The following is a 27,903-nucleotide window of genomic DNA, read 5'->3' as shown; positions in this document are numbered from 1 at the left end:
ATCAGGATGTACATTGGAATCAGTTGGTAGCACCTTAGATTTAATGAAAGGTGGTGCTAAGTCACTTCAGTTGTGTCCGACTCTTTGCAACCCCAGGGACTGTAGCCCGCCAGGCTCCTCTGTCCATGGGATTCTCCAGGCAAGAATACTGGAGTGGGTTGCCATGCCCTCCTCCAGGGGATCTTCCTGACCCAGGGATTGAACCCACATCTCTTACTTCTCCGGCATTGGCAGGTGGGTTCTTTACCACAAGCGCCACCTGGGAAGCCCTCATATATAATGTACAGTAATGATACTTATATTTATCATGTTGTACATTACATACTTAGTACTTAAGTATCTTATAACTGGAAGTTTGTACCTTTGACCACCTTCAGTCTACTTCCCACTCCACCTCAGCCCCACCCCTGCCTCTGGTAAGCCCAAATCTGAACTCTTTTTCTATGAATTTGTTTTTTGAGTATAATTGACTTGCAACACTATGTTAGTACCCGGTACACAGCACCATGACTTGTATGTCTCTGCGTTTCAAACTGGTCACCGTGATAAGTCTCGGTGCCATCTGTCCCCATACAAAGATATTATGTAATTGTTGACTGTATTCCCCACACTTTACATTTCATACCCCAGACTCCATGACTGAAAGTTTGTACCTTTTCATTTCTTTCATTTCATTTCTCTTTGTAGAGAGAGAAATGAAATTCCTCTGTTCCCCCAACCCCTATTCCTCTGGCAACTACCTGTTTATTCTCTGTATCTATGAGTTCATTTGTTCCACGTATAAGGGAAATCATATGTTATTTGTCTTACTCTTTCTGACTTATTTCACTGGGTATAATACCCTCTAGGTCCATTTATGTTGTAGCAAATGGCAAGATTCCATCCTTTTTTTATGGCTGGCTGATATTGCTGTGTGTGTGTGTACTGTAGCTATACTGTGTATGTCGACAACTTCTTTTTTTATAGTGTCACTGTGGTTGTTGTGGACAGCTTCTTTATCCATTTTTCTATCAATGGACACGTAGGTTTGCCTCAATGTCTTGTTGTTCAGTCGCTAAGTTGTGTCCAGTTCTTTGTGACCCCATAGACTGCATCACTGCCAGGCTTCTCTGTCCTTCACCATCTCCCGGAGTTTGCTCAAACTCATGTCCATTGAGTCGGTGATGCCATCCAACCATCTCATCCTCTGTCGGCCCCTTCTCTTCCTGCCTTCAATCTTTTCCACCATGAGGGTCTTTTCCAGTGCATTGGCTCTTTGCATCAGGTGGCCAGGGTATTGGAGCTTCAGCATCAGTCCTTCCGATTGTAAATAATGTTACAATGAACATAAGCATACATATATTTTTTCAAATTGGTGTTCTCATTTTCTTCAGATGAATACCCGGAAGTGGGATAGTTGGAGCATATGCGTATTTTTAATTTACTAAGTAAGTGATGTTCCATAGAGCATTCAAGGAAGAGCCCAAAGAGCCTAAGGCTGAGAGTTGGTGTTGCCCTCGGGGGTCACTGCCGGCCAGTGGCAGGGTGGGACTGGGCGTGTCCGGCCCGGGCGGGCGGTCCACACAGGGCGTGCGGTCCTGCCGCCCGCCAGAGCCTGTGCCTCCACAGCAGGCCTCTGAGGCAAACCCCACATTTGCTCTGAAGCGTCCTTCTATCTGGGCATTGGCAGAACTCCCAAACAAGTGGGGAAAGGCACCAGGAAAGTTCATCCTCAGATGAGCGGATCAGTTAAACATCAGACAGTAGGACGTTGTTCCATGAGGGGCTGTGGGACCTGTGTGGCCGCGCTCCCCAGCCACGCCAGGCTCACCCTGCAGACACTTCTCTTGTGTCAAGGTCTTCCTGCTTTCAGGAACCCCATTTATCTTTTAACATAAATTGTTTGTTTTGAAAATAGTGCTGATGCTAATAAAATAATACAATAAGATAAAAACACCAAAGATATACTAAATGTACAGCATAACTTGGTAAATTAATAGAGCAGGGCAGGACTTCCTGGGTGCAGTGCTGAGGCCGTTGTGCTTCAGTGCAGGGGACATGGGTTCCAGCCCTGGTCGGGAAGCAGATCCCACCTGCCGTGCAGCACAACTTGGTACGACCCAAATAAAGAAATAAAGGTCTTCTTTTATTAAAAAAAGAATAGCAGTTCAGAAATGTCTTTAAGACTTTTTAGCATGCAAAACCAAAGGAATCTAAAGTGCATGTTAGTTTTGTGCTAAAGATACACAATTTGAAAGTACGTTTAATGAGCAAGGCATGCAGTGTGCACTACCAGGCTATACCAATATTTTATTTTAACTATATTAGATACTTCCATTTATAATGCATTAAAAGCCGTGTGTGTGTGTGTGTGCGCGCACGTACGCATGTGTTCAATCATGTCTGACTCTTTGCGACCCTGTTGACTGTAGCCTGCGAGGCTCCTCTGTCCATAGAATTTTCCAGGCAAGAATACTGGAGTGGGGTGCCATTTCCTTCTCCAGGGGATCTTCCTGACCCAAGGGATCAAACCCATGTCTCCCGCATCTCCCGCATTGCAGGCAGATGGTTTACTGCTGAGCCACTAGGAAAGCTGTTCTAAGCTTTAAATGGCTCTAATCAGTTAGCTGAGATGAACACAGTACAAGCTTTCAAGTTTTAAAATTTATTTTGAGCCTCACTTTTTTGAGTACTTTCTCAAAATATGGTAATCACCCTGTATTTGTACCACTGGGAGTGCTGTCTGCTGTTTATTACGGATTAATAGTAGATGTTAGACTTGATACTTGATCTAAGCCTCAGTTCCTCCTTTTAAAATGAGGATAATATTACGTACTTAGCAGAATGCTCTTAGAATTAAATGAGATACTACGTGTAGAATAGAGTAAAGCTGCCCCTGGCCTACCACATGTGCTTGGTAAGTTGCATCTGTAATTAATAGCCATCAGTGGTGAAGAAAAGTTAGCTACTCAACATATTTTAGGTGGCACTGGTTTTTATCTACATAATTTCTCTAACATAATGGTCTTAAGGCTAAGGTTTCTTTTATACTTTCTTAAAGTTCCTCTCAGAGTTTTAATTTGCCAAATGTCATCAGAAGCTTGTTGGTAGGTTGAAAGACTAAATTTCACTTTCCAGGAAAATGCATCCCTCAGTTACAGTACCAAGCCTACCAGTGATGATCAAGAAGTCCCAAAGGTCAATACATAATTATACTTTATAATCAGAAAGTAGACCTTTTGGACCAGACTATTTTCTGAACTGAGAACCAGTTTTTGAATAAATGTTCAGCCACAATTTAAATCTTGAATCTAGTTGGGAAGTGTGTAACACCTAATGTAACCTGCCAGCCCCTTTGACCACATAGCCTTAACTACATTAAAAAAAAAAAAATGCCTCCCAAAGTTTTTTAATATCGATATATTCATCTTTTCCTAAGACCATCAATTTAGAGATAGCAAAACATGACTGGACTCTTTTTTAACAACTTTTATTGTATTTTTCTTCTTAGAAAGTAATACATTAGCAAAATTTTAGAAAGTTTGATTTTGGAAAAAGCAGAGAAGCAAAAAAGGGAGGGTGAAAATTGCCCACAACCCATAGATAGAAAACATATATCTTAAGATTTTCATTATAGGCTTCTTTGTAGTCTTTTTATATATATATATAAAATATATATATATTATATGCTATGAATATATTTTATATTATGTATACATTTGACCTATATTTCCAGTTTTTTTATATGTAATTTCAGTATATAAATTTACAGTAATTATTACTGTACATATTTTTTACCAGTTGTTTCATTTGTATGACTGACACAACTTTATGCCTATAATGTCCTTCTCTTATAATTGTAAAGTCAAGTGCATGGTGGATTGAGTCATATGTCTGTAGAGAATGTGTAATCCAATCAGATCCTGAATATGTTCATTTGTTTCATAAATAAGTACTGTGCACTGGGGCCAAAGGTTTCCCTAGATAACTCGTTTGTAACATATTTTTAATGTCCTGTGTTAGTTGCTCAGTAGTGTCCAGCTCTTTGCAATCCCGTGGACTGTAGGTCTCCAGGCTCCTCTGTCCTTGTAATTCTCCAGATAAGACTACTGAAGTGGGTAACCATTCCCTTCTCCAGGAGACCATCCCCACCCAGGAATCACACACTGGTCTCCTGCATTGCAGGCAGATTCTTTACTGTCCAAGCCGTCAGGGAAGCCCTTTAATGTTCTATGGTAGATTGCATTTAAATGTATGATATAATAGCATCAATAAGAAATTATGAATAACAGTGTTGATTCCAGCATTTGCACTTACCACATATCTGACTGTCTGTTTCAGTTACAAAACCCTCCTCTGAGTCCCAGCTTCCTCATCTGTAAAATGAGGGGAGTATTGCCTGTGCTTCAGGGTTGTTTGTAAGGATTAGAAAAATAGGTCTTACCTGTCGTTCCTATCCCATTTCATTAGGCAAAATTATCTGGCTTTGTTGGAAACTGAGAAGTAGAAATGCATAGAATTATTATCAGTGGTGAATATGCATAAGTATGGAAGTGTTTAAGCTCACCACTAATCAGCGGAATACACATTCTATTAACAGTTTATGAATGCACTTGGGGCTGGGGGGGGGTTCATTTACTACTATATTGCTAGCATCCAGAACATCATCTGACACTCATTCTCTGAAGTATTCTCTGAAGGAAGGAATGAAGAAGTGAATGAACAAAATATCAAACGGTGAGCAAGTCATTGAATTTTGCAGGACCTCAGTTTCTTCATTAATATAAGAAAAAGACCATGTTTAAACTATGTTGATGGAAGTAGAAAGAGGAATACTCTAAAACTAGTCCAACTGCCATGGATACTGAATAAGAAAACACATTTTCTCTCCCTATTTGTCACTATCCTAACCATATCATCTTTAAAGTTTTCTGAGCCAGTGATATTCCTAAGTAGCACGGCAGAATATCATAGGTACGTTAAACTCAAAGACGGGGCCAAAACAAAAGCATTGAATTTTCTTTGCATACTTAGCCAGAATGAAACCAGACAAAGAAATGGCCAGCAGGGAAAGGGGCAGGGCAGAGGCTAGGATAGAAGGTAATACAGTATGAAGCCAAAACAAGTGACTTTGTAGTACAAGAGTGTTTATTATATTTGCTACGTTTTTATTTTGAGGTATAGTTGACTTACGGTGTTGTTGGTTCCTGATGTATAGCTGCCTGACTCAGTTCTACATATGTATATTTTTCATCTTCTTTTCCACATGGTTTATTACAGGATGTTGAATGTAGTTCCCTGTGCTGTACGACAGGATCTTGATGTTTATCCATCGCGTGTGTAATAGTTTGCATCTGCTAGTCCCAAATTCCCAATGTATTTGCTGCTTGATTAATAGTATGACTTTAACCAAGCAGCTAATCTTACTTGCCAGCAGTTCTGATTCGTCCAGTTTGTTATTTCTGCAGCCCATCTGTGGTATCAAGTGGGACAGGAGCTGTGATGTGGATTCTTGAGCAGATGAGCAGAGGTTAAGTGGCCACCTGCCTACACTCAGTGATTTGTTAATCAGTTACAGAGCCTGTTAGGAGCTGGGTCTCTGGCTCCGGGGTTGTATTCCTTTTCCATTACACGTGGCTCAGTGCTTCTGTCTTGTTCTAAAGAAGACGCTACAGGGGACACAGCCCTGTCCTGCTCCTGAAACAGCATCGTTACCTGACAGGCTGGTCTGCGAGGAGGACCACTGTTACCTTTTTTAGAAGGCTGGGGTTTAATCTTTTTTTTTTCCCAAGAGGAAGTAGCCATAATGGTGCACCAAAAATAACGCCTTAACTGCTAAATTCTACTTAGTAGGTGGTTTCCCAGAGATGATCCAATGCAATGAGTCATCACTCCAAGCATATTAGCACATTATTTCTCTTTTTCACTAACCCCTGATGCTTTTGGTTACATATTTCTTAACCTTTAGAGCCTTTCTGGAAGGTTCATAGTCTTCATGCTATGAATATAAACTATCCCCACATGACCCTCTTTTTCTTCTGCTTCCACTTTTGAAATCGAAGGTAACCCCTGACTCAAGAGAACAGTCAGGATCATGACCTCAGATAAAAGAGCAACAGTTTTCTCCAGCTAGAAGTAGCTCTGTCTCACGCCCAGTAATAATCAAGAATGTAAATTAATATAAATAAATATGTGCGACCCAGATCAAGAAAACTATAGAACTTGATCGAGAGATACAAAAGATGTACCTCAATGTAGAGATTTGAATATTGGAAAGATACTACATTTTCCTGAATGAGAAGGTTGAATGTTCAAAAGGATGCAAGAACTTTCCAAATTAATTTATAGGTTTATGCAGCTTCCGTCAGAAGTCCAGTGGGATTTTCTAAAATATGTTTGGAAGAGCTACAGTGATGAAAGTAGCCAAGAATTGTTTATGGGAAAAAAAAGTTTAAAAGGAGACTTCTACCACCAATCAGTAAAATGTATGTGTTATGCAGCCAGAATAATAAAAACAATTTGGTTCCAGCAGAAGAAATGACAGACATTAATGGAACAGAATAGACAGCCCCCCAGAAAACTCCAATCCAGAAAGTGTTATAATTCATCATAAATCACAAATCCTGGGAGGCAGAATAGCTGGTTCAACAAATGAGGTACAGTAACTGACCAACTCACTGCAGGGGAAAATGGTAATCTGATTAGATTCTCTCTGTTCTTTACCACAGAGCAAGTAACAGATGGCTTAAAGATTTATATATTAAAAATGAAACTGTAAAAGTATAAAGAAGCTATAGATAATATGGATGCCTCTAAAATGGAGCTAGACTTTCAAAGCACTAAAAACAAAGAAAAATGTTAACATATTTGACTATATAAAAATTGAAAGCTTCTGTTCATCAAAAAAACAAAAATGCTGCAAAGTTTCAGAGCATATGGTAAACTTGGAGAAAATGTTTGCAAGGAGTATGACAAAGGCATAACATCCTTAATGAATAAAGGGCTCTAAAGGTTAATTGGGAAGCCACAGCACACTCCACTGTTACTGCACCACTTTCCTCTCACATTATATATTAATACATGTCAGAGTGTAGCATAGCTTTTGTAAACAGAATACCATTCAGATGACATGAGTGAAAGAAATTCAGATCTTATTTTCCATTCACATAGTCTTTGTTCAAAGGCAGTTGAAGGAAACGGCACATTATGCCATAAATACTTCAGGACGGTTTGTCCACATTGACACTTCCATTTCCTAAAACAAAACCCTCACTGGGCCACAGGGAGAAAAAAGGCGAGCTTTGTTAACCAGCTTTATTTCAACAAGCACATCCATATGGTAAGAACTTCCTCTGATGAGTCATCCACAGTTGTCAAACACCAACTTTCCTTTGTTTGACCCGAGCAGAAATAAAAGTCTGTGGAACTATAATACAAGAGTATGAATCATTTAATTGTGTTTTATTCCTATCTGAATTTGCATCCGTCACAAACCCACTGTGTCCACCATGAAAAATTGCATTCTTCAAATATCACTGAAAAAAAAAATCCTGCTCAAATGCTTCTGTTCTGTCTAGATAGTCTGTGAAATTACTAAGGAATGTTGTGGGCTTTGCTTCCTGTGCTAAATTGTTAAATTATCACACATTATTGGATTCCAACCAAAATATTCTGGATAGGAATATTATATTCATACAGGATACTAGTTGTCTTGACCATTTAGAAAGGAATAAAGGGAAAGGATTTGAACTGTTCCTTGTCGTAAAACAGCAACTCTAAAAGGGTAGGTAGAAATGTGTCTACAAATAATATTTTTTTAATATGCCCTTGATTCTTTTCTTCATAGAGGCTTGAATCATACTCAGTCTCAGCTTTGTTTTGACGGCCAACCACTGTCTTGTCTTTTTATTCTTGTTCAAACCAAGGACTGTACAGCCAGGATTCTGATCCTGGTCTGGAGTATGATGCCATCTAAGTTTGTTTGAAAGAGACCTTTAGAGATCCCATCTTAACTGCTTCCATATAAAAAGAGAAAAGAAATGATAGTTGATTTCTTCTAATTAGTTTGCTGTATTTTCCAATTTTTCTACAATACATGTATATTTCATAATCAGAAAAAAAAATTATTTTTAAAGTAGCTGCCCATCATTAAAAATATAAACGCAAAAAGTAAGCCTTTTTAAAAAATTCAACTGGCTCTGAGGTCAGCAGAAATTTATCCTGAGAAAAGAAATGCTAACTTTTGTTGACTGATCACATTAATTTCTCAGTACTAGAGACATATAAACCTCACTGACATCCTGTGGCCAGTGCCCATATTTGTATGCTAAGCAGATTTTTTTTTTTTTTAAGGAAAAAATGAGAAAATCGGTTTTCCACCATTTGGAGAGTATTTTTAACTAATGATTGAATCCAATTTGAGGATATTTTTGGATCATTTGTAATACTGTATGAGTGATACTTTTGGTTCCCTTTTGAGAAAAACTGCTTTTTTTTTTTTTTTAATAAGCCACTTCAACCAATAGACACACATCTCTTGCAGAAATTTTCTAGTGATTATGTTACCCCAAAATCAACATTAAAACTTGCAGCCTTGGATTATGCATCATTTTGCTGACAGCTGGCTGATGTCAGTATTAGAGTGTTTGCAACAGAGAGCATGTGCTATGAGCATAGAGGTAATCCTAATTATCTGCTCAGAGACACACCCACATGAGAGCCCATAAAACTCTCTTTGGCAGAAATTGTTGTGTCAAAGACAAGACCAGTGGATTCAAAGACTAAAAGGAAGAGTGGTTTGGAAAGCTACATTTTTCTTACCATAACTTTAAGTAATATTTGCTATTGGACTATGTCACTGTTCAGTGGGCTTACTTTAAGCATTTTCTGCCTTAAGCTCATTATGTATTGCTTTGATGTCTGCCTATCAGACAGAGAAAACTTGACTCAGGCGGGCCGCCTTGGCTCACACAAGTAGTTTGCTTTCCGTGGTATATGTCGCTGATGAATCACAGCACCTCTCCCACTGCACCTAGGCTGTCGCTGTTTAGTCACTGTTAGTCCAAGTGTTAGTTGCTCAGTTGTATCTGACTCTTGGTGGCCCCATGCACTGTAGCCCTCCAGGCTCCTCTGTCCATGGAGTTCTCCAGGCAGGAATACTGGAGTGGGTTGCTATTTCCTTCTCCAGGGGATCACACCTGCATCTCCTGGATTGAAGGCAGACTCTCTACCGCTGAGACACCCAGAAAGCCCACTGCACCTAGGTAGCATTCCAGAGGCATTCTCAGCTGGGCTCACAGCCCGTTACGGTCATCAGTCACACTGGACAAGACGCATTCTCTTTGCCTGCCTAGATGTGCAGTAGCTCCATCCAGTCTCTACTGGTGGTCTCCTCTTTAGATTATGCAGGGCTTCCCTGGTGGCTCAGGTGGTGAAGAATCTGCCTGCAATTCAAGAGACCCAGCTTCGATCCCTGGGTTGGGGAGATCCCCCGGAGAAGGGAATGGCAACCCACTCAGTACTCTTGCCTGGAGAATCCCATGGACAAGGAGCCTGGATGGCTACAGGACTGAGAGACCAGCACTCAGATATGCACTTCCCTCAGCCAGTTAAGTTGACCAGGCAGATTAAACCACAGGCGATGCCCTTTCCCTGTGCGAGAGGTATACAGTTTTACAAAGTCTTTTGCTACAACAGAGTAATAGCAAATTGAATTTAGGTGTGAGGAGGGAGCTACTGAGTGTCTAGTCCCTTATTGTCTAGAAACAGTGAGTTACTAGGAAAACAAGAATGAACTTGTCTCTTTGGACCACCTTCATTCTTACTGTTTTGAGAGATCTCGTTTGATTGTTTACAAAAGACCTCTGAAATAACAAAGATACTTTTTTAAAAATTAGTCTTTTTTTTTTCCTTTTACTATAACTTCTTGTACTGGGTCTCCTGGGTAGGGTCACCAGCCACCCGGTTTGCCTGGGACAAAGAGGTTTCCCTGGATACAGGATCTTTAGTGCTAAAAGTGGAACCATCCTGGGCATACTGGGTCACTTGATCACCCTGTTTGTGGATGCCCCCCCACATGGCCAGTATTGAAGAACAGAGGTGCCAAGATTCCCACCCAACCAGCTCCCTCATGTAGGTTTTCTTTCTCTCCCAGGAAGGCAGAGGAATTGTGGGACAGAATGATTTTATTATGTGATATGATGAGGTTCTAGTTTGGGTAAGTCATGGTTCTAGTTCACATTTCTGCAGAGTGAAGGTAATTGGTAAGCCCTCGCATCTGGTCCCATCACTTCATGGGAAATAGATGGGGAAACAGTGGAAACAGTGTCAGACTTTATCTTTGGGGGCTCCAAAATCACTGCAGATGGTGATTGCAGCGAGGAAATTAAAAGACGCTTATTCCTTGGAAGGAAAGTTATGACCAACCTAGAAAGCATGTTAAAAAGCAGAGACATTACTTTGCCAGCAAAGGTCCGTCTAGTCAAGGCTATGGTTTTTCCAGTGGTCATGTATGGATGTGAAAGTTGGACTATGAGGAAAGCTGAGCGCCGAAGAGTTGATGCTTTTGAACTGTGGTGTTGGAGAAGACTCTTGAGAGTCCCTTGGACTGCAAGGAGATCCAACCAGTCCATTCTAAAGGAGATCAGTCCTGGATGTTCATTGGAAGGACTGATGTTGAAGCTGAAACTCCAATACTTTGGCCACCTGATGCAAAGAAGTGACTCATTTGAAAAGACCCTGATGCTGGGAAGGATTGAGGGGTAGGAGGAGAAGGGGAAGACAGAGGAGATGGTTGGATGGCATCACCGACTCGATGGACATGAGTTTGGGTAAACTCCAGGAGTTGGTGATGGACAGAGAGGCCTGGCGTGCTGCGGTTCATGGGGTCGCAAAGAGTCAGACACGACTGAGCGACTGAACTGACTGAGCCCAGTTAGTAATTAAAGCCTGGTAGACTACAGTCTATGGGGTAGCAAGAGTCAGACATGACTTAGCAACTAAACCATCACCAATCAGTCTCTGGCACTGCTTTTGCCAAGTGTTCCTGGTAATCTCTGATAATCCTTTCTGTGTCTCCACATGCCACCAATCACCCTTGCCCCAAATGATCTTCCAGCATGTCGTCATTAAAGTTTTTCAATACCAAGCCCAACTTAAAATACAATGCATATTACAGCTCGAATTTCCATAAGGGAGGAAGAGAATTACACAGGCTCTGTAGTTATATGAAGAGACAGAAGACCGCCTTCCCCAGGGCATTGAACCTGAGATGTCTGACTATAAAAGCAGGTTATCATTCATGGTGAGAGAGGTGATTCCATGGGAAGTCCCAGATCTTGGACTTGCCTCCAGGTTCCTAGTAATTAGTAATACTAATACAAACGTTTTACCCTTGCAAGTTAGCACATCTCAGCTTTGACTCAGACCTCTTTTCCTGGTTCTCAAGCTTTGTTTCAAATGCAAAGTTGTAGTAGTGCTTGCTAGTTGTCTGACTTTAGGTTAGACTGAGGATGAAAATGCAGTAATGCAGGGAGTAGCCTAGCCTTTAGAAATGCTCAGTTACCTGATCATTTCTTTCCTGCCTTAAGAACTCCCCTGATGGACTTCCTGGTGGTCCAGTGGTTAAGAATCCACCTGCCAATGCAGGGGACTTGGGTTCAGTCCCTGGTCTGGGAAGATCCCACATGCCACAAGGCAACTGAGCTCACGTACTGCCACCACTGGAGCCCACATGCCTTAGAGCCCATGCTCTGCAACAAGAGAGGCCACCACAATGAGAAACCCACGCACTGCAACTCGAGAGCAGCACGTGCTCTCCGCAACTAGAGAAAGCCCGTGCGCAGCATCCAAGATCCAGTGCCACTAAAAATAAATAAATAATCAATTGTTTTTTTAAAAAAAACCTTCCCTGATGAGCAGAGTGATTAGACAGCAAGAGATAAGGGAGGCACCAGGTGAGTAACTAACATGTTATTTGGCAAGAAAAATTCTTGGAAATTACATGAAATAAATACTTGAATCCCAGACACAGAATGAGACAAATTTTGTCTCTTGTTCCTGTCGGACCAAAACATGCCAGCCCAGCCTTCTAATTTTAAAGGTAGGAGAGGTGTTGTATTTAATAACCTGAGGAAGGAAGTCTTATGGACTGAATGTTTGTGTCCCTTTCAAAATTCAGATGTTTAAGCTCTAACCCCTAATTTGATGTGATTTGGAGATGGGGCCTTTAGGAGTTAATTAGAGTTAGATGAGGTCATGAGGGTGAAGCACCCATGAGTAGATTAGTGCCCTTCTAAAAAGAGACACCAGAGAACTTGCTCTCTCTCTCTCCATCAAATGAGTAATGCAATGAGAAAGTGGTCTGCAAACCAGGAAGAGGGTCCTCATCAGAAATCGATCATGTTGGCACTTTCTTCTAGGACTTCTCAGTCTCCAGAGCTGCAGGTTATCAACTTCAGTCATTTAAGCCACCCAGCCTACAATTTTGTTATATCAGCCCAAGTACCCTAAGACTAGGAGAAGAGAAAGACAATTCTTTCATTAAATAAGTGTATACGAGAAATAATAGTTTCTGGCAAGTGATAGATACTCAACATTTGTTCAGATGATTAGAAGTGACTTTTTTACATCTTAATAACTGCTTAGGCTTTCTTAGTCATGTGTAAAATTGACTAAGTCAGTAAAAATATTAATTCGTAAGTTTTGTAATGTTTCAGAAATCTCAAGTGTTTGGGTGAGCTCTAGTTTAATTGGCCATTTTGAATCGAAAACCATTGGAGTTTTCCTCTCTCTCTCCCCCTCTCTTTTTCTCTCAAGGAAGTTACTCACAGTCCACTAAATATGAGCCCTCTGTGGAGAAATAAATTATTCACAGCTGGTAACTAGTGAAAATGAATTCAGCTATTTACTTTTAAGGAAATGACCAGGCTGAGTGTCCCCTGCTGTGCACAGAAATGGCAGCACCCTGTAGCTTGTGTTCATCTGGTTTTTGCTGTCAGGAGCACCTCCCTTACCGACACAACTTCATCTCAGCTTCTTTTTGCCCCAGTCCTTCCTTTTTTATTACTTGGCCTTTCCTTTCTTTTTTTTTTTTTTTTCCCACCAGCCCTTCTTCCTCTCTGGGCTGGCTTTCTTCAAGCTCCTCTTCCCCCTCCACACCCTCGTTAATCCCTCACTCTCTGTTTCGCCTTTGCTTCCCTTTCTGCACTTTCCCCTTTCTTTGTCTTCCAAGGAGCCCATCCCTGTCCTGCATGCCTGGATGAAGTAAGCCCGCTAGGGCAAAAGTTCTCCCCCCACAGGCCTCTGCTGCTTCTCTGCTGGTTTTGGCAGGCCGCATGGTTTTTAAATACCCACTGTTTGCAGATACTGCCTAGCCCCACAGAGCAGGTAAAGCATAAATGGATACAGCGGTAGAAATCAAATCTGGTTTCGGCTCTGACTGTGTATACATCTATTCACACATACGTATCTGTGCAAACACACATGCTCACACTTGAATTACCCAGAGATGAACCAAGGAAGTGAATTTGGAGACGTGCGAGACTGCACCTTATGGAAAGACTAGAGAGGAAAGCCTTCTTGATAGAAGAAACAGTAACCATTCAGTATGTATTTACTGAGTGCCAATTATGGACAGAAAGGTATGTGCCCTAGATATAGAAGCAAGTAGAGGTTGATCCTGTCCTCGGGGAGCTTCTGGTTTGGCTATAGAGACCAACAAGTAAATGAGGTAGAAGTGGTTAGCCCAGGAGTGGGGAATGAAGAAGTGAGATGAACAGATTAAGTACGTGCAATATATAGCAAGTATATGGCAAGCCATGTTGGGGACTTTTCCTACGGATTTTAAAAAATAACTGATGCTCAGGACTTCACTGGTGGTCCAGCGGCTAAGACTCAACATTCCAATATAGGGTGCCCAGGTTCAATACAGAGAAGGCAGTGGCACCCCACTCCAGTACTCTTGCCTGGAAAATCCCATGGACGGAGGAGCCTGTTAGGCTGCAGTCCATGGGGTCTCTAGGAGTCGGACATGAATGAGCGACTTCACTTTCACTTTTCACTTTCATGCATTGGGGAAGGAAATGGCAACCCACTCCAGTGTTCTTGCCTGGAGGATCCCAGGGATGGGGGAGCCTGGTGGGCTGCCGTCTATGGGGTCACACAGAGTTGGACACAACTGAAGCGACTTAGCAGCAGCAGCAGGTTCGATGTCTGATCAGAGGACTAACTCCCACAGGCCAAAATAAGACCCAGCACAGTCAAATAAAAATAAATGTAAAAAATGTTTAAGTAGCTGATGCTCATGAAATAAGGCTTACCACGTGGCTCAGTGGTAAAGAATCCACCTACCAAGCAGGAGACACGGGTACAGTCCCTGGTTCGGGAAGATCCCCTGGAGAAGGAAATGGCAGCCCACTCCAGTATTCTTGCCTGAAAAATCCCATGGACAAAGGAGCCTGGTGGACTGTAGTCCACGGGGTTGCAAAGAGTCAGACATGACTGAGTGACCGAGCACATACACATGCTCATAAATGCTTAGTACAAAATAATAGAAAAATGCAGGGGCGAAAAATCACCCGTAATATCACCATCCATAGGAAAGCATTAGATAGTTTTCTGAGTGTGTTTTTTAATCCATAGACATTTGGGGGGTTTATTATATAACCCTAATCTGATAAATCAGGTATTTGGGGAGATTCAGATACTAGTAGGTTATTCAGAACTTCTAAAGCACTTCTCTCCAAATGAGTACATGATTGAATGTATGGGAGAAGAAATGTCTATCACTGAACTTGAATACCATGTACTTTCCATATATTTAGCCCTAAAGCAGTTTTCTTAGCAGTTTTTCTTTTTTGGTCCTGAATCTGTAATGTTTGCTTGGAAATATAATTTAACCACTTTTTAAAAACAGCTTTATTGACCTATAACTCACATACCATGCAGTTCACCAATAGCAATTTTATAGTTCAGTGGTTTTTAGTGCAGGGTATCCAGAGAGCTGAGCAGGTGTTGCAGCAGTGAGTGTTGGGAGGATCTTCATCACCCTAAAAAGAAGCCCCATGCTTATTAGCAGTCGCTTCTCATTTCCCCACGAGGCCCTGTCCTAGGCAACCACGGGTCTACTTTCTGACTCTCTAGATGTGTCTCTTCTATATAAATGGAATCACACAGCACGTTGTATTTCGTGACTCACTTCTTTTATTCGGCATCACGTTTTCAAGGGTCAGCCACATTATAGCAGCATTTCATTCCTTTTTATGACTGAATGATACTCCAGTGTATGGCAGTATCACATTCTGTTTAGCCCTTTATCAGCTGATGGACATCTGGGTACTTTCTTCCTTTTGGTTATTATGAATATGAATATGCTTTGTACATTCATGTACAATTTTTTGTAAGGACATTTCAGTACTCTTGGGTGTATGTCTAGGTGTCATTTTTAACTTCACTGATAACAGCTTTAGAACTGAACATGAGTTACAAATATAAAAGAGCAGACATTCTTCTGGGTAATATTTTCCGAAAGGTCATTTTATGAACGTGGAAAATTCCTCTACTAGTCAAGAAAAATAGCAGTTAAAGCATAACTGCAGGTCAAATGCAGGTTACAGAGGTATTCTATAGGGTGATCCATGACATGCTCATCTTTTTAGTACAATGAAAGTATTGTAACCAAATGAAATCTTTGATCTTCCATTATGCATGAATCATTTCCTTCCTATAACAGACATATCACCATACATGTCTTGTCTGCTAGAAAACATATCCTACTTCTAAACATTACTTTGCACCGTCCATTGAGATTATGAATAATATTTACATGTTCTTTTAGTTGTTTGTTTTAAAAGGCATGTAGTCTGAAACTCGCTCCCCTTTTGTAATTTGACCCAAGAAAATTCACTTCACTGATAATGGTGAGCAAGTTTTTTGCTAAACTTACATTCAGAAGAGGAAAGGATATTGCCAATTCAAAATGAGTTAATCTTCACTAGGAAAATTTGACATTCGCTTTTTATTTTCTTGATGATAAAAGTGTTCAGCGTTATAACAGATGTGCCTGCTAAGTCGCTTTAGTCATGTCCGACTCTTTGCGACCCCAGGGACTGTAGCCCGCCAGGCTCCTCTGTCCATGGGATTCTCCAGGCAAGAATACTGGAGTGGGCTGCCATTTCCTTCTCCAGGGGACCTTCCCGACCCAGAGATCCAACCCGTGTCTCTTGCGTCTCCTGCACTGGGAGGCAGGTTCTTTACCACTAGTACCACCTGGAAGCCCCTTTACAGATGTAGAGAATGTATAGTGACTCCAGAGGAAGGACTGTTAGGTTTGACTTGAGCAACCACCACACTGACAGACGTCCTCTTCCTTTCTTACACATCATGCTAAACGTTTTACCCTATCATCGGTGAGTAATAGTGGCCAGAGCAAGGAACATCTACCATATATAAGTGTGAGAAAGCTGTGTATTTAGCTGCTCTTCATTATGGGTCTTCTATAAGCTGGACATTTTTACAGATGAAGCAACCAAGGTTTAAAGAGGCTCAATGACTTTCCTAAGGCCTTACAGGGAGAAGTGGCTGAGTAGGGGTTCACACCCAAAACAGTCTATCACCAAAGTCTATGCCCTTTCCCCAGTCAGCATATATTCTGAGAAATCAACATGGTAAAGGGCTGGGGGGAGTATTAAGGCTTGCATGTGTGCATGTTGAGTCGTGTCCAACTTTGCGACCCCATGGGCTTCCTCTGTCCATGGGGATTCTCCAGGCAAGAACCCGGAGTGGATTACCATGCCCTCCTCAAGGGGCTCTTCCTGACTCAGGGATCAAACTCTCATCTCTTAGGTCTCCTGCACTGGCAAGGCAGGTTCTTTACCACTAGCACCACTTGGAAGCCCATGTTAAGGCTTAACCTCTCACAAATTTAAGAAAGCCTTAGAGAAATCCTTGGTTTAAAAAAAAAACCCAAGGTCTACATTTATTTTGGCACAACGGTGATATGAAAAGGAAAATGACTTTGCTATGGTTTGAAATGAATGCAATTTGCCATTGTATTTTGTAGTAATCTCCCTTTGGTTAGGAAAAAGAGAAAAAAAATTATATGTATAAATGAAAATGTATGCCTTTCATAGAATTTATCAGTATTAACTGTTATCAAGTATAATGATGAAGAAAGATATTCAAATACTCGGAAATCATGTAAAATCCTCTTTTATAAAAACATAGCCATGTTCAGTTTCAGATGTTTTCCTCCAGATATTACGTATCTTGTCAAATAAGTTGGCTTCAAACAGTAGCATGGGCAAAGTCCTTCTGGAAGTTTATCTGGGAATTCAAAATAGAAGGAGGCTCAGGGGCATGAGAAACAGAAGGAGAGTTTATGCAATAGACCATAAAATTTCCAGACTGTGGAGAAAATCTTTTGGAGAAAAAGGAGACTCATAAACGAGAGGAAGAGAAAAGGGATGAAGGCATAAAATTGGAAATGGATTCATAAAACTTAGATTGAACAAAGGTCCTTAAATAACATTTCCACTGTTCCCCAACCACTTGGTTAAACTACTGAAAAGTATTATGACTAGCAATCCCACTACTGGTCAGATACCCAGAGCAAACCCTAATTCAAAAACATACATGTACCCCAGTGTTCACAGGAGCACTCTTTACATTAGCCAAGACACAGAAGCAACCTAACTGTCCATCGACATAGAAATGGATGAAGAAGATGTGGTACATATATACAATGGAATATTACTCAGCCATTAAAAGGAACTGTAGGTTTTTATATAGTAAAAAGTGTAAAAGTTACCTTAAGTGATGTTCTGTATAATAAAAGGATTTTTTAACATGTTAATCCAGTAAAGCAATTGCACTCTTTATTTTCAGACGTTTTTGGTAATAATAATCTTTCTATTTCATTAATTAACCTCCCACCCCAAAATATGTATATAGGAATTCTTTTTAAAAATATAAAGACAGGCTTCGGATTTCCTACCTTCAACAGAATATCTCTGTTGATAACTATGTTTTTAAGTAATTAGTCCAAAATAATTCATATGTCACCTGAGAGTCTTATGTCCAAAACCGGACAAAATAGGATAGCTTTGTGGGTCTCTCCCTGCTCCCACAGTGATTTTTTTTTTTACTGTATGATTAACTTTAAAAAAAAACTATTTGTCTAATTTATTTATATAGCTGTGCTGGGTCTTAAGTTGTAACATTCGAACTCTTAGTTGTGCACATATGGGATCTAGTTCCCTAAGCAGGGATCAAGCCCAGTCCCCCTGCATTGGGAGAGTGGAGTCTTAGCCACTGGACCACCAGGGAAGTCCCCGTATGATTTTATCTTTGATGAGGCTCTGTCTCATGAATATAAGAGAGCATTCCTTTTCCATTTTCATTCTTCAAGGGGAGCCTCTATAAGTACACACTAGGATTTCCACAAGAGGTAGATTCTCAGGCAGTGGGAAGAAACAGCGTTTAACATTCCTGTGGCCCTCCTCAGGTTGTCTCTATCTGCCCACCTCTGTCTTAGTCTCAGTCTCTCAGTCTTTCTGTGTCTTTTATTCTCCCCTGTCTTGCTCCTTCAACCCTTTACTTCCTTCCCGCTTGACTCTAGTTTATGGTAATAAAGAACCAACCAAGTCTGACTCATACATGTATGTGTGTTAGCAATTGTTCAAGGCAGTAATCACTAAACCAAAGATTATGTTCATATTTGTCCACCTAAAATATGCCATAAATTATATGAATTGAAGCCTATTTATCTCAGCTCATCTGAAGGAGGAAGAAATATTCAAAATAATCTCGATGAAAGTATCAGTCCTATATGTTTCTTCAGTTCGTGGTGCATGCATACTGAATACGGCTGAGACTTCTTACCAAAGAGCCTTATTTAAAGATAGAATAAGGTCTTTGTTAGTCGCTCAGTCATGTCTGACTCCTTGAGAACCTATGGACTGAAGTCCACTGGGCTCCTCTGTCCATGGGCTTATCCAGGCAGGAATACTGGAGTGTTGCCATTCCCTTCTCCAGGGGATCTTCTCGACCCAAGGATTGAACCTGGGTCTCCTGCATTGCAGACGGATTCTTTACCATCTGAGCCACCAGGGAAGCACCAGGGAAAGTCCTCAGGGAGATCTTATTCTCACATCTCCATATGCCACCGTAGCACAGCCAGGAGTTCATCATGATGAAAAGTTTCATCTCTTCTCTAAACCCATTGTCTTTCTCCACGATCCTGATGTACATAGCATCCTTTATCATAAAACCAGCTCATACAGACTATTCCAAATTTTCAGCCAAAAACTGAATAGATGATTTTAAGAATTTGATCACATGACCAACCTCTTGGCCAGCTGAGAGTACCAGTTCCAGTTAGGCCTAACGCCCCTTCTCTTGCCTTGTGACTATTTCTTTGCATCTGAAGATCCATAGATCCAATTTATAGAAGCTAAATTGCCAGCAGTCAGAGTCAGTCGCTCCGTGTAACTCAAGCCAACCCACATCTGCTGCAAAGACAAGTTAATAGACCTCAGAATCACACACCAAGACTTCCTAAGGTGGCAAGGGCAATTTGAGTTCTACACCGTTTTGTAGCCCCTGAGTTTCTAGTATGCCCTGGCATGTTTTTCTGAGTACTCACAGAAGATTGGTTATGATCCAGCCCTTCTGCTTGCTACCCTCATTAAAGGAAGCCAAAGTGATGAGCCAGTCCTAACGCAACAATGCAGGGCACTTTTCACTTCATGGGCCAAGTCCAACCAATAGAGATAAGACTACAAGTTCTTACAATATGGTAGACGACCTGACTTGAAAGTCCTCTGTTAAAACACGTAGCAAATGTAAGATAAGATAGAGCAAGCTCAAGTACATAGTGGAACCAGCAAAAAAAAAAAAAAAAAGTTAGAATATTGCCAAGGGACAAAAACAAGAGGCGAGCTGAGAACCAAAACAGCGAGGCCAAGAGCCACTACCGTTCCAGCCGAGCTTCAGGCTGAGCTCTCGGAACCCACCCCTACGAAGGAGATGTTCTTACGCCTTTGCCTGGAAACATCCATTCAAGTTGATCTGCTTTGTTTGTTTCCCAATAGCTATGCCAACATACTTATTTTAAACTGCTCCATAATCCTCACAAGTAATTTCACTCATGCTTGTGGATACCAATCTTTTTCATGAAGGGTGAGGGGCTTGGCATGTTGACATAGCAACTTAACCAGCTCAGCAGATTAGACTGATGCTCCCAGTGCCTCTGAGCTTGCTGACCTGGCACCCTAACCTCTCCAGCCATCTCAGATACTTACTTAACGAGGAGAGGACTTTTGTTCCTGTTCCCAAACCTAATGCCAGCCATACTTAGCTTTATATATTTATACTTTTGTTTGTTTCCAAAGAATTAAAAGATGATGTATCCACGAAGATGTGTGAGCTAAACAGCTATAAAAGATTGGGCTATAGGAAGAATTTAAAGATCTAGAAGGGCCATCAGTCAGTACGTTTTTATGAAGAGGATAGAAAGCCTTGATCTGATGAATTGTTTTGTTCCTTGTTCAGGTAGAGCAAGAATTTAAAGATAGTTGGACGCTTGCAAAGCAATGTAAGAATCCCATAGACAGACTTCCCTGGTAATCTAAAAATCCACCTGCCAATGCAGGGGACATGGGTTCAATCCCTGGTCCAGGACGATTCCACATGCCAAGGGGCAACTAAACCCTCACGCCACAAGTACTGCATGAGTCCACGTGCCCTAGAGCCCAAGCTCCACAACAAGAGAAGCCCCCACAGTGAGAAGCCCCCAACTACTGCATGAGTCCATGTGCCCTAGAGCCCGAGCTCCACAAGAGAAGCCCGCACAGTGAGAAGCCCCCAACTACTGCGTGAGTCCACGTGCCCTAGAGCCCGAGCTCCACAAGAGAAGCCGCACAGTGAGAAGCCCCCAACTACTGCGTGAGTCCACGTGCCCTAGAGCCTGAGCTCCACAAGAGAAGCTCCCACAGTGAGAAGCCCCCAGCTACTGCGTGAGTCCACGTGCCCTAGAGCCCGAGCTCCACAAGAGAAGCCGCACAGTGAGAAGCCCCCAACTACTGCGTGAGTCCACGTGCCCTAGAGCCCGAGCTCCACAAGAGAAGCCCGCACAGTGAGAAGCCCCCAACTACTGCGTGAGTCCACGTGCCCTAGAGCCCGAGCTCCACAAGAGAAGCTCCCACAGTGAGAAGCCCTTGCACTGCAAGTAGAGAAAGCCAATGTGCAGCAACAAAGACCCAGCACAGCCATTAATAAACAAACAAATAATCCTTTATAAAAACCTGTAGGCACTCACTTACAAGACATCAGGTTCTCTACAAAGTGCTCATCAAGGGCCCCTGTGCTGCTTCACCCCAGAGGCTCAGCTAAAGTGACTGTCTGTGATTGCAGAGAACATAAGTAACCAAAATCAAAACACAGTAATGAAGCATTCGGGCTTTGGGGCAGAGCAGACCTGGTTTAAAATTTTAAGTCTGCAATTTGTTATAAGTGCTTAGGTAAGTCATGAAACTTCTCCAGTCCTCAGTTTCCTCATCAGAAAATAGGGATGATAGTAATACTGTCTTGCTCCTGAAGTTTTTGTGAGAATTAAATGAGATGTTGTTAGGGCAGCCCATGGCACTATGTCAGATACGACACCGGTACTGTATAAATCATAGCTGTTAAGAGTCCATTATTGAGCTTTTCAGAAACTTTCACTTCTCACCTTGCTATCTTGTAATACCTCTCTGGATGTCTCTTAGAACCCAACCCCATAACTTCTTTAATGTTTATTTATTTGGCAGTGCCAGGTCTTAGTTGCAGGATGTGGGATTTTTAGTTGCGGGAAGCAAACTCTTTGTTGCGGCATGTGGAATCTAATTCCCTAACTAGGGATCGAACCCAGGCCCACTGCCCTAGGAGCATGGCGTCTCAGTCACTGGGCGACCAGGGAATCCCGCCAACTCCAAAATTCTTTACTAATTTGGCTGCGTTAGTGATGTCTGTGTTAGTTCGCTAGGGTTGCTGCAACAAAATGCTGAAGACTTGCGTGGCTTCAACGACAGAAGTTTGTTTTCTGACAGTTCTGGAGGCTGAAAGCCCAGGATCAAGGTGTCAGACAATTGGGTTTCTCTGTGAGCGCTCTCCTTGGCTCACCTTCTGCTGTGTGCTCATGTTATCACTTCTCTGTGGGCACGTGTGCCTCTGGATTCCTCATCTCAGAAGGACTCCACTCAGGCCGGATTGGAGCCCATCCTTGTGACCTCATTTGAACTTACCTATCACTTTAAATTGGACTTCCCTGGTGGCTCAGATGGTGAAGAATCCGCCTGCAATGCAGGAGACCCGGGTTCAATGCCTGGGTCAGGAAGATCCCATGGAGAAGGAATGGCAACCTACTGCAGTATTCTTACCTGGAAAGCTCCGTGGACAGAGGAGCTTGGCAGACCACTGTCCATGGGGTCACAAAAAGTCAGACACAACTGAGTGACACTTTAAAGACTATATCTAAATACAATCTCATTCTGAGGCACTGGGGTTGGGCTTCACCATGAATTGGGGGTCGGAGGGGAGCGAACACTATCTAACCCATGACGTCACAAATAAATTATCTTCCACTGCATTTGAAAATAACCATTTTTGAGAATTCACTAGTGCCCAGTGGTTAGGGCTCCACATGTCCACAGAAGGGGCCACCAGTTTGATCCCTGGTCTGGGAATTAAGATCCTGCAAGCTGTGGTGTGGCTAAAAATAAAACAAACGAAAAGAATGATTTTCAAGAACAATGGCCTGGATGGAAAGGATGGTTGAGGAATTTTAAGGTGTCTTCTAGCTACTAAACTGCAGTGATTTTGCAGGGGTCTCCATATATAGCTTATATAGCAAGTTAATTTATTGTCTGCAAAAATATTTAAGAGGTCCAGTTTAAGGCCTTATAATTGATGTGTAATATTTTTAAAATATCTCTGATAATAGGCAGCACGTATTTTTAAAAACACATGGCTGTTGAAAAATACCTTTTGGTGTCGTTCATTGAACCAGGAGTTAGGGAACTTTTACGTGTGTACCATAGGATATGTAAAATAAGATGTGTATTAACTGGACACCAGTTCAGGTAAAGCATTAGGTCAAAGGTTAGGGGACAAACCTAGAAAACTCCCTGCTCTCTGCTTAAGAAAGTGCCAGAACTGTCCCCAAGTGAGTTCACTTGTCCCCAGCTGAGTTGTCAGTTAAATGCTCGGTAATGAGATAATAAGGCTTGCGTGTTCACGATTGCCTCTGAAGCCCAGAGTTAGGATTTTGAACTTGTGATAGTTAGCTGGCATAAAACTGGGAGAAAGGGATGTGGTATAATCAGAAAAAACAGCCCCATAGGTAGCTCACTGCAGCATTCCAGACAAGTGGAAGGAGAGAGACCGATGAGGAAGTACTGTGATCGCAGAGTGATGTTAAGGAAAGGCGCTCCACCAGAAAACTAACTTACAGTTACCAAAGGGAAAAGTGAGGAGGAAGGGATACATCAGGAGTATGCGGTTAGCAGATACAAGCGACTATACATAAAGTAGATGTGGACCTACTGTATACCACAGGGAAGTATAGTCAATATCTTGTAATAACCTATAATGGAAAATAATTTAAAATATGTTTATATACATGCTGGGCTTCCCCAGTTGCTCAGCAAGAAAGAGCCCACCTGCACACTATTTACAATAGCTAGGACATGGAAGCAACCTAGATGTCCATCAGCAGACCAATGGATAAGGATGTTGTGGTACATATGCACAATGGAATATCACTCAGCTATAAAAAAGAACATATTTGAGTTGGTTCTAATGAGGTGGATGAAACTGGAGCCTATTATACTGAGTGAAGTAAGTCAGAAACAGAAACACCAATACAGTATATTAATGCATATATATGGAATTTAGGAAGACAGTAACATCAACCGTATATGCAAGACAGCAAAAGAGACACAGATGTAAAGAACAGACTTTTGGACTATATGGGAGAAGGCAAGGGTGGGATGATTTGAGAGAATAGCATTGAAACGTGTATATTACCATATGTGAAATAGATGACCAGTGCAAGTTTGATCCATGAGCAGGGCACTCAAAGCCGGTGCTCTGGGACAGCACAGAGGGATGGAGTAGGGAAGGGAAGTGGGAGTGGGGTTCAGGATGGGGGGACACAGGCGCACCCATGTGTGATTCATGTCAGTGTATGGCAAAAACCACCACAACATTGTCAAGAAATTATCCTCCAATTAAAATAAATAAATGAAATTTAAAAAAAAGAATCTGCCTGCAATGCAGGAGACCCGGGCTCGATCCCTGGGTTGGGAAGATCCCTGGGTTGGGAAGATCCCCTGGAGAAGGAAATGGCAACCCACTCCAGTATTTTTACCTGGAGAATCCTACGGACAGAGGAGCCTGGAGGGCTACAGTCCTTGGGGTCACAGAAGGTCAGGCATGACTGAAGCAACTGGGCATGCACGCATGCACACATACATGCGTTCATACATATAGAGAGAGAGAGAGTTGGAAAACTTTGTTGTACGCTTGAGACTAATATTATAAATCAACTATACTTCAGTTACAGAAAAAGGAAGGGTGCTCTGAGAAGGATCTGACCAAGAGTAATTTCAAAGAATTCCACATACCTCTGGTTTGAGACTAAGATAGTGATGGGTTCCATCCGATCCCAAAGTTAAACAGGACTTTGAAGCCAGGGCCTGTATATGCCGGTGGCAGTGTTGTTACAGTGACTAAGACTAGGATTCTCAGGATGGGGTTCCCTGGTGGCCCAGTGGTTAAGAATCCGCCTGCCAAGCCAGGGGATATGGGTTCAATCCCTGGTCCGGGAAGCTCCCACATGCCACAGAGCAGCTAAGCCTGTGCGCTTCAGCTGCTGAGCCCACGTGCTGCAAGTACTGAAGCCCTCTCACCCTAGAGCCCATGCTCCACAACAAGAGAAGCCTGAGCACCGCAACTAGAGAGGGGCCCCCGCTCACCGCAGCTAGAGAAAGCCCGCACGCATTAACAAAGACCCAGCACAACCAAAACTAAAAATAAACAAGTAAAAAATTAAAAAGAAAAAAGGATACCCAGCATGGGAGTGAGACACCACCAGATATTCCGGAGCAATCCTTACCGTAAGGAGAATGCAAGAAAAACCTTCATTTACGAAAGGTTACTTATTCCCCACCCAAAGAATATGTTGATTTCTGTTAAATAATCATCAGGACAAACTGGACTGAAATGTAACCGGAGAAAATTCCTTGTTTAACGTGTGTCTTTCTTTCAGGCCACTTTTTCGTGGAAGTTCAGATGTCGACCAACTAGGAAAAATCTTGGAGTAAGTAGTACCTGTGATTTTACATCCGTGTCTGTAGCGTTAGAACATTTACGGTGACCTTCCTCTGACGTTCATATAATACGTTTATCTCTTGTCTCTCCTACCCCAAGCTGCTGCTGCAGACAGTGTTACTATTTGTGTGGTGAGTGGGGATGTGGTAGACGTGCCGTTTCATGCAGAGCCCGTCACGACGTGTGGCCTGACTGCTCTGCCCTGGAAGCCTGTGTGTTGCTTGTGTGGCTCCTTTGGCAGCTCCCCTTTGCTTGGCTGAGCTCCCGTTCTTTAGTTCTGTTGTGTTGTCTGCTTGGGGTCTTTTCAGATGCTTCCACCATCAGAGGGTGGGGCGCTCAGTGGCCTGGTAACCCATCCTTATTCACTAGGCTTCATGTCCCCATTGAACATCCTGTAATCAGCCAGGTTGGCTTTGCATTGTTTGGTTTTGTCTTCCTGGGCAAAGGATGGTCTGCTACTCAATTGACTTCTCTTTGGAACACTGAAAAAGGAAATGAGAATCCTAGGTTCCATCCCTCTGTCTGTGGCTAAAGAGCTATGCAGCCTTGAGAAGGTCACTCCGAACACTGTGTAGAGGACTCACCTGGTGCCCAGTGTCACATAATAAGCGCTTGTAAGAATGCCAGCTCTTTCTGTAATTCATCATTAGTTGCTTCATCTTTTTGTTCTTCTTCGCCTGAGAAGTGACTTAGAGGTCCTTCCTTGTGCTCAAATTCTTTGGTTCCAGTTGTCTGTGATGTAGCTCCTTGATGATTTTCAGAGTTGCATTAAGTGTTTGCGTGTTTGTGCATGTGAGGCTGTGGATGCTTCTGTGTGTCTAGAATGTGAAGAAGAGGCTTTTCTTCTCACAGAGCATGCAATAGGGCATCCTTTGCCAAGCTCCATCAGGACCGGAGTGGCAAGAAAAGAAATGGGAGTTCTAGAGCCAAAAATGGTACATTGGTCTGTACCGTTTGATAGGAATCCCCATGATTATTATGATATTCAGGCTGTAAAACTGATGAAAAGTCCCCCTAAAGAAAAACATTATATTTTAACACCGTCTTCTCATGCATAGCTGCTGAAGACAGTTGGGATAAAACGGGAACCTGAGTTTGTTCTTTTGGCGACTAGAAGAAGCAGCTGCAGCAGGCTTCTGTGAGTGCCAACATCACTGCTGAGTGTCAGACCCGGTGGCTTTCAGGCCTGAAAAAACCGTGTGCAGCTTTTACTGTCTGGGGGCTTCCCAGGTCTAGGACAGGCACCACAGTGACTGCTCCTGCCGCTGCTACTGTCCACTCTGTCGGATGGACCAGCTCAGGACCAGACTTGCACGTGACTCTGCCTCTGGAGGTCCGGTTCTCCGTCACTCAGGGGTGAACTCCCATCGGTTCTTGCCTGTCCTGTTGTGAGTATGTTTTGTGCGCATGTGATCGTGAAGACGGAACCGTGAGAGTCAGGCCTACCCGTGAGCCTCTTGTTAAAAGCAAGAACACTCTTGACTGAAGCCAGCTTGCCAGACACCGAAGGCCTTCGCCTGCTTTTCCTAGCTGACCCCATTTGGGTGTTCTGTCTGCCTCCAGCGCCCTTACTGCCGGTGCCCCAAGTGCTTGAAGCCCATGAGATGGACCAGAAGGAACCTCTGACAAACACATTTGACTTGCTTCCAAGGGAATCCAGTTCCACTTCTGGCCAGGGCCTGAGATCTAGGTTTCCCGTAGAAAAGAAGCCGTGACGCTCGATATGTTTTGTGCCTTTAGATTTTACTGCTTGATTTCTGGCCTTGTGTCTCTGTAATTCTGTTCAGTTTCCTCCGAAGGCTTTCTTGACTTTGGCGTAGAGAAAAGGGGCAATGCTGCACCCTAGTGTCCCTTTGAAGTACTTGAAAAATAATTTCTGTCCCAGCCATTTATGCCATTTATAGGTTTTGTGGGCTTCCCTGGTGGCTCAGCTGTTAAAGAATCCACCTGCAATGAGGGAGACCTGGGTTTGATCCCCAGGTTGGAAAGATCCCTGGAGAAGGGAAAGGCTCCCCACTCCAGTATTCTGGCCTGGAGAATTCCATGGGCTGCATAGTCCGTGGGGTCCCAAGGAGTTGGGACACAACTGAGTGACTTTCACTTTTACAGGTTTTGTGCTCTGTCAGTCTTTCCAATACAAATGTCAACTTTTAAGGCTTATATTCAGCTTGATCCAAATACTGAAATTCCATGCAAGCCCATTTGAATGGACCTATTAGAATTTCACAACACTCATGTATGGACCATAAAAGTTCATAATAGATATTAAACTGAATATATTTTAAAGGGAAGCCATATTCACATTCTCTTAAGGGGAAAAGCCTTCTGTGTTTAGGAAGATTTATACTTTCAAAGGACAGCAAGTACTTTGAAAGTGAAACTGAGTGCTTTTAATCCGTGACATTTTAGAGCATTTTTAAGAGCAGAGTCATAGTAAAATGGAAACAAAATACTGGATTTGGAGTAAGCTCTCTCCAGCCTCTGGGCTGAACTCTCTCTGTGTGGCTTTAACCATTCATTTTATTCCTCATCTTAAGTTTCCCCGCCTATGTAATG

At 42.4% G+C, this 27,903-nt stretch overlaps 1 protein-coding gene across 4 annotated transcripts in view; it reads left to right on the top strand.

The window, feature by feature from the left end:
- CDK6 (cyclin dependent kinase 6) overlaps positions 1–27,903 on the top strand; it is a 253,952-nt gene that overhangs the window by 207,087 nt on the left and 18,962 nt on the right. For 3 of the 4 annotated variants that reach the window (XM_025290849.2, XM_006078335.3, XM_006078334.3), the window contains exon 6: positions 25,286–25,336. The exons of the other annotated variant lie outside the window; for it this stretch is intronic. In XM_025290849.2, the coding sequence (XP_025146634.1) occupies positions 25,286–25,336 (51 nt within the window). The remainder of the gene's footprint in view (positions 1–25,285; positions 25,337–27,903) is intronic. 4 annotated transcript variants of the gene reach the window in all.

This window comes from Bubalus bubalis, chromosome 8 (genome assembly GCF_019923935.1).
Source record: "Bubalus bubalis isolate 160015118507 breed Murrah chromosome 8, NDDB_SH_1, whole genome shotgun sequence".
In the NCBI taxonomy this organism is placed as follows: Eukaryota; Metazoa; Chordata; class Mammalia; order Artiodactyla; family Bovidae; genus Bubalus; species Bubalus bubalis.
The sequence above is the reverse complement of the archived record's forward strand: the minus strand, read 5'-3'. Positions and strand labels throughout refer to the sequence as shown.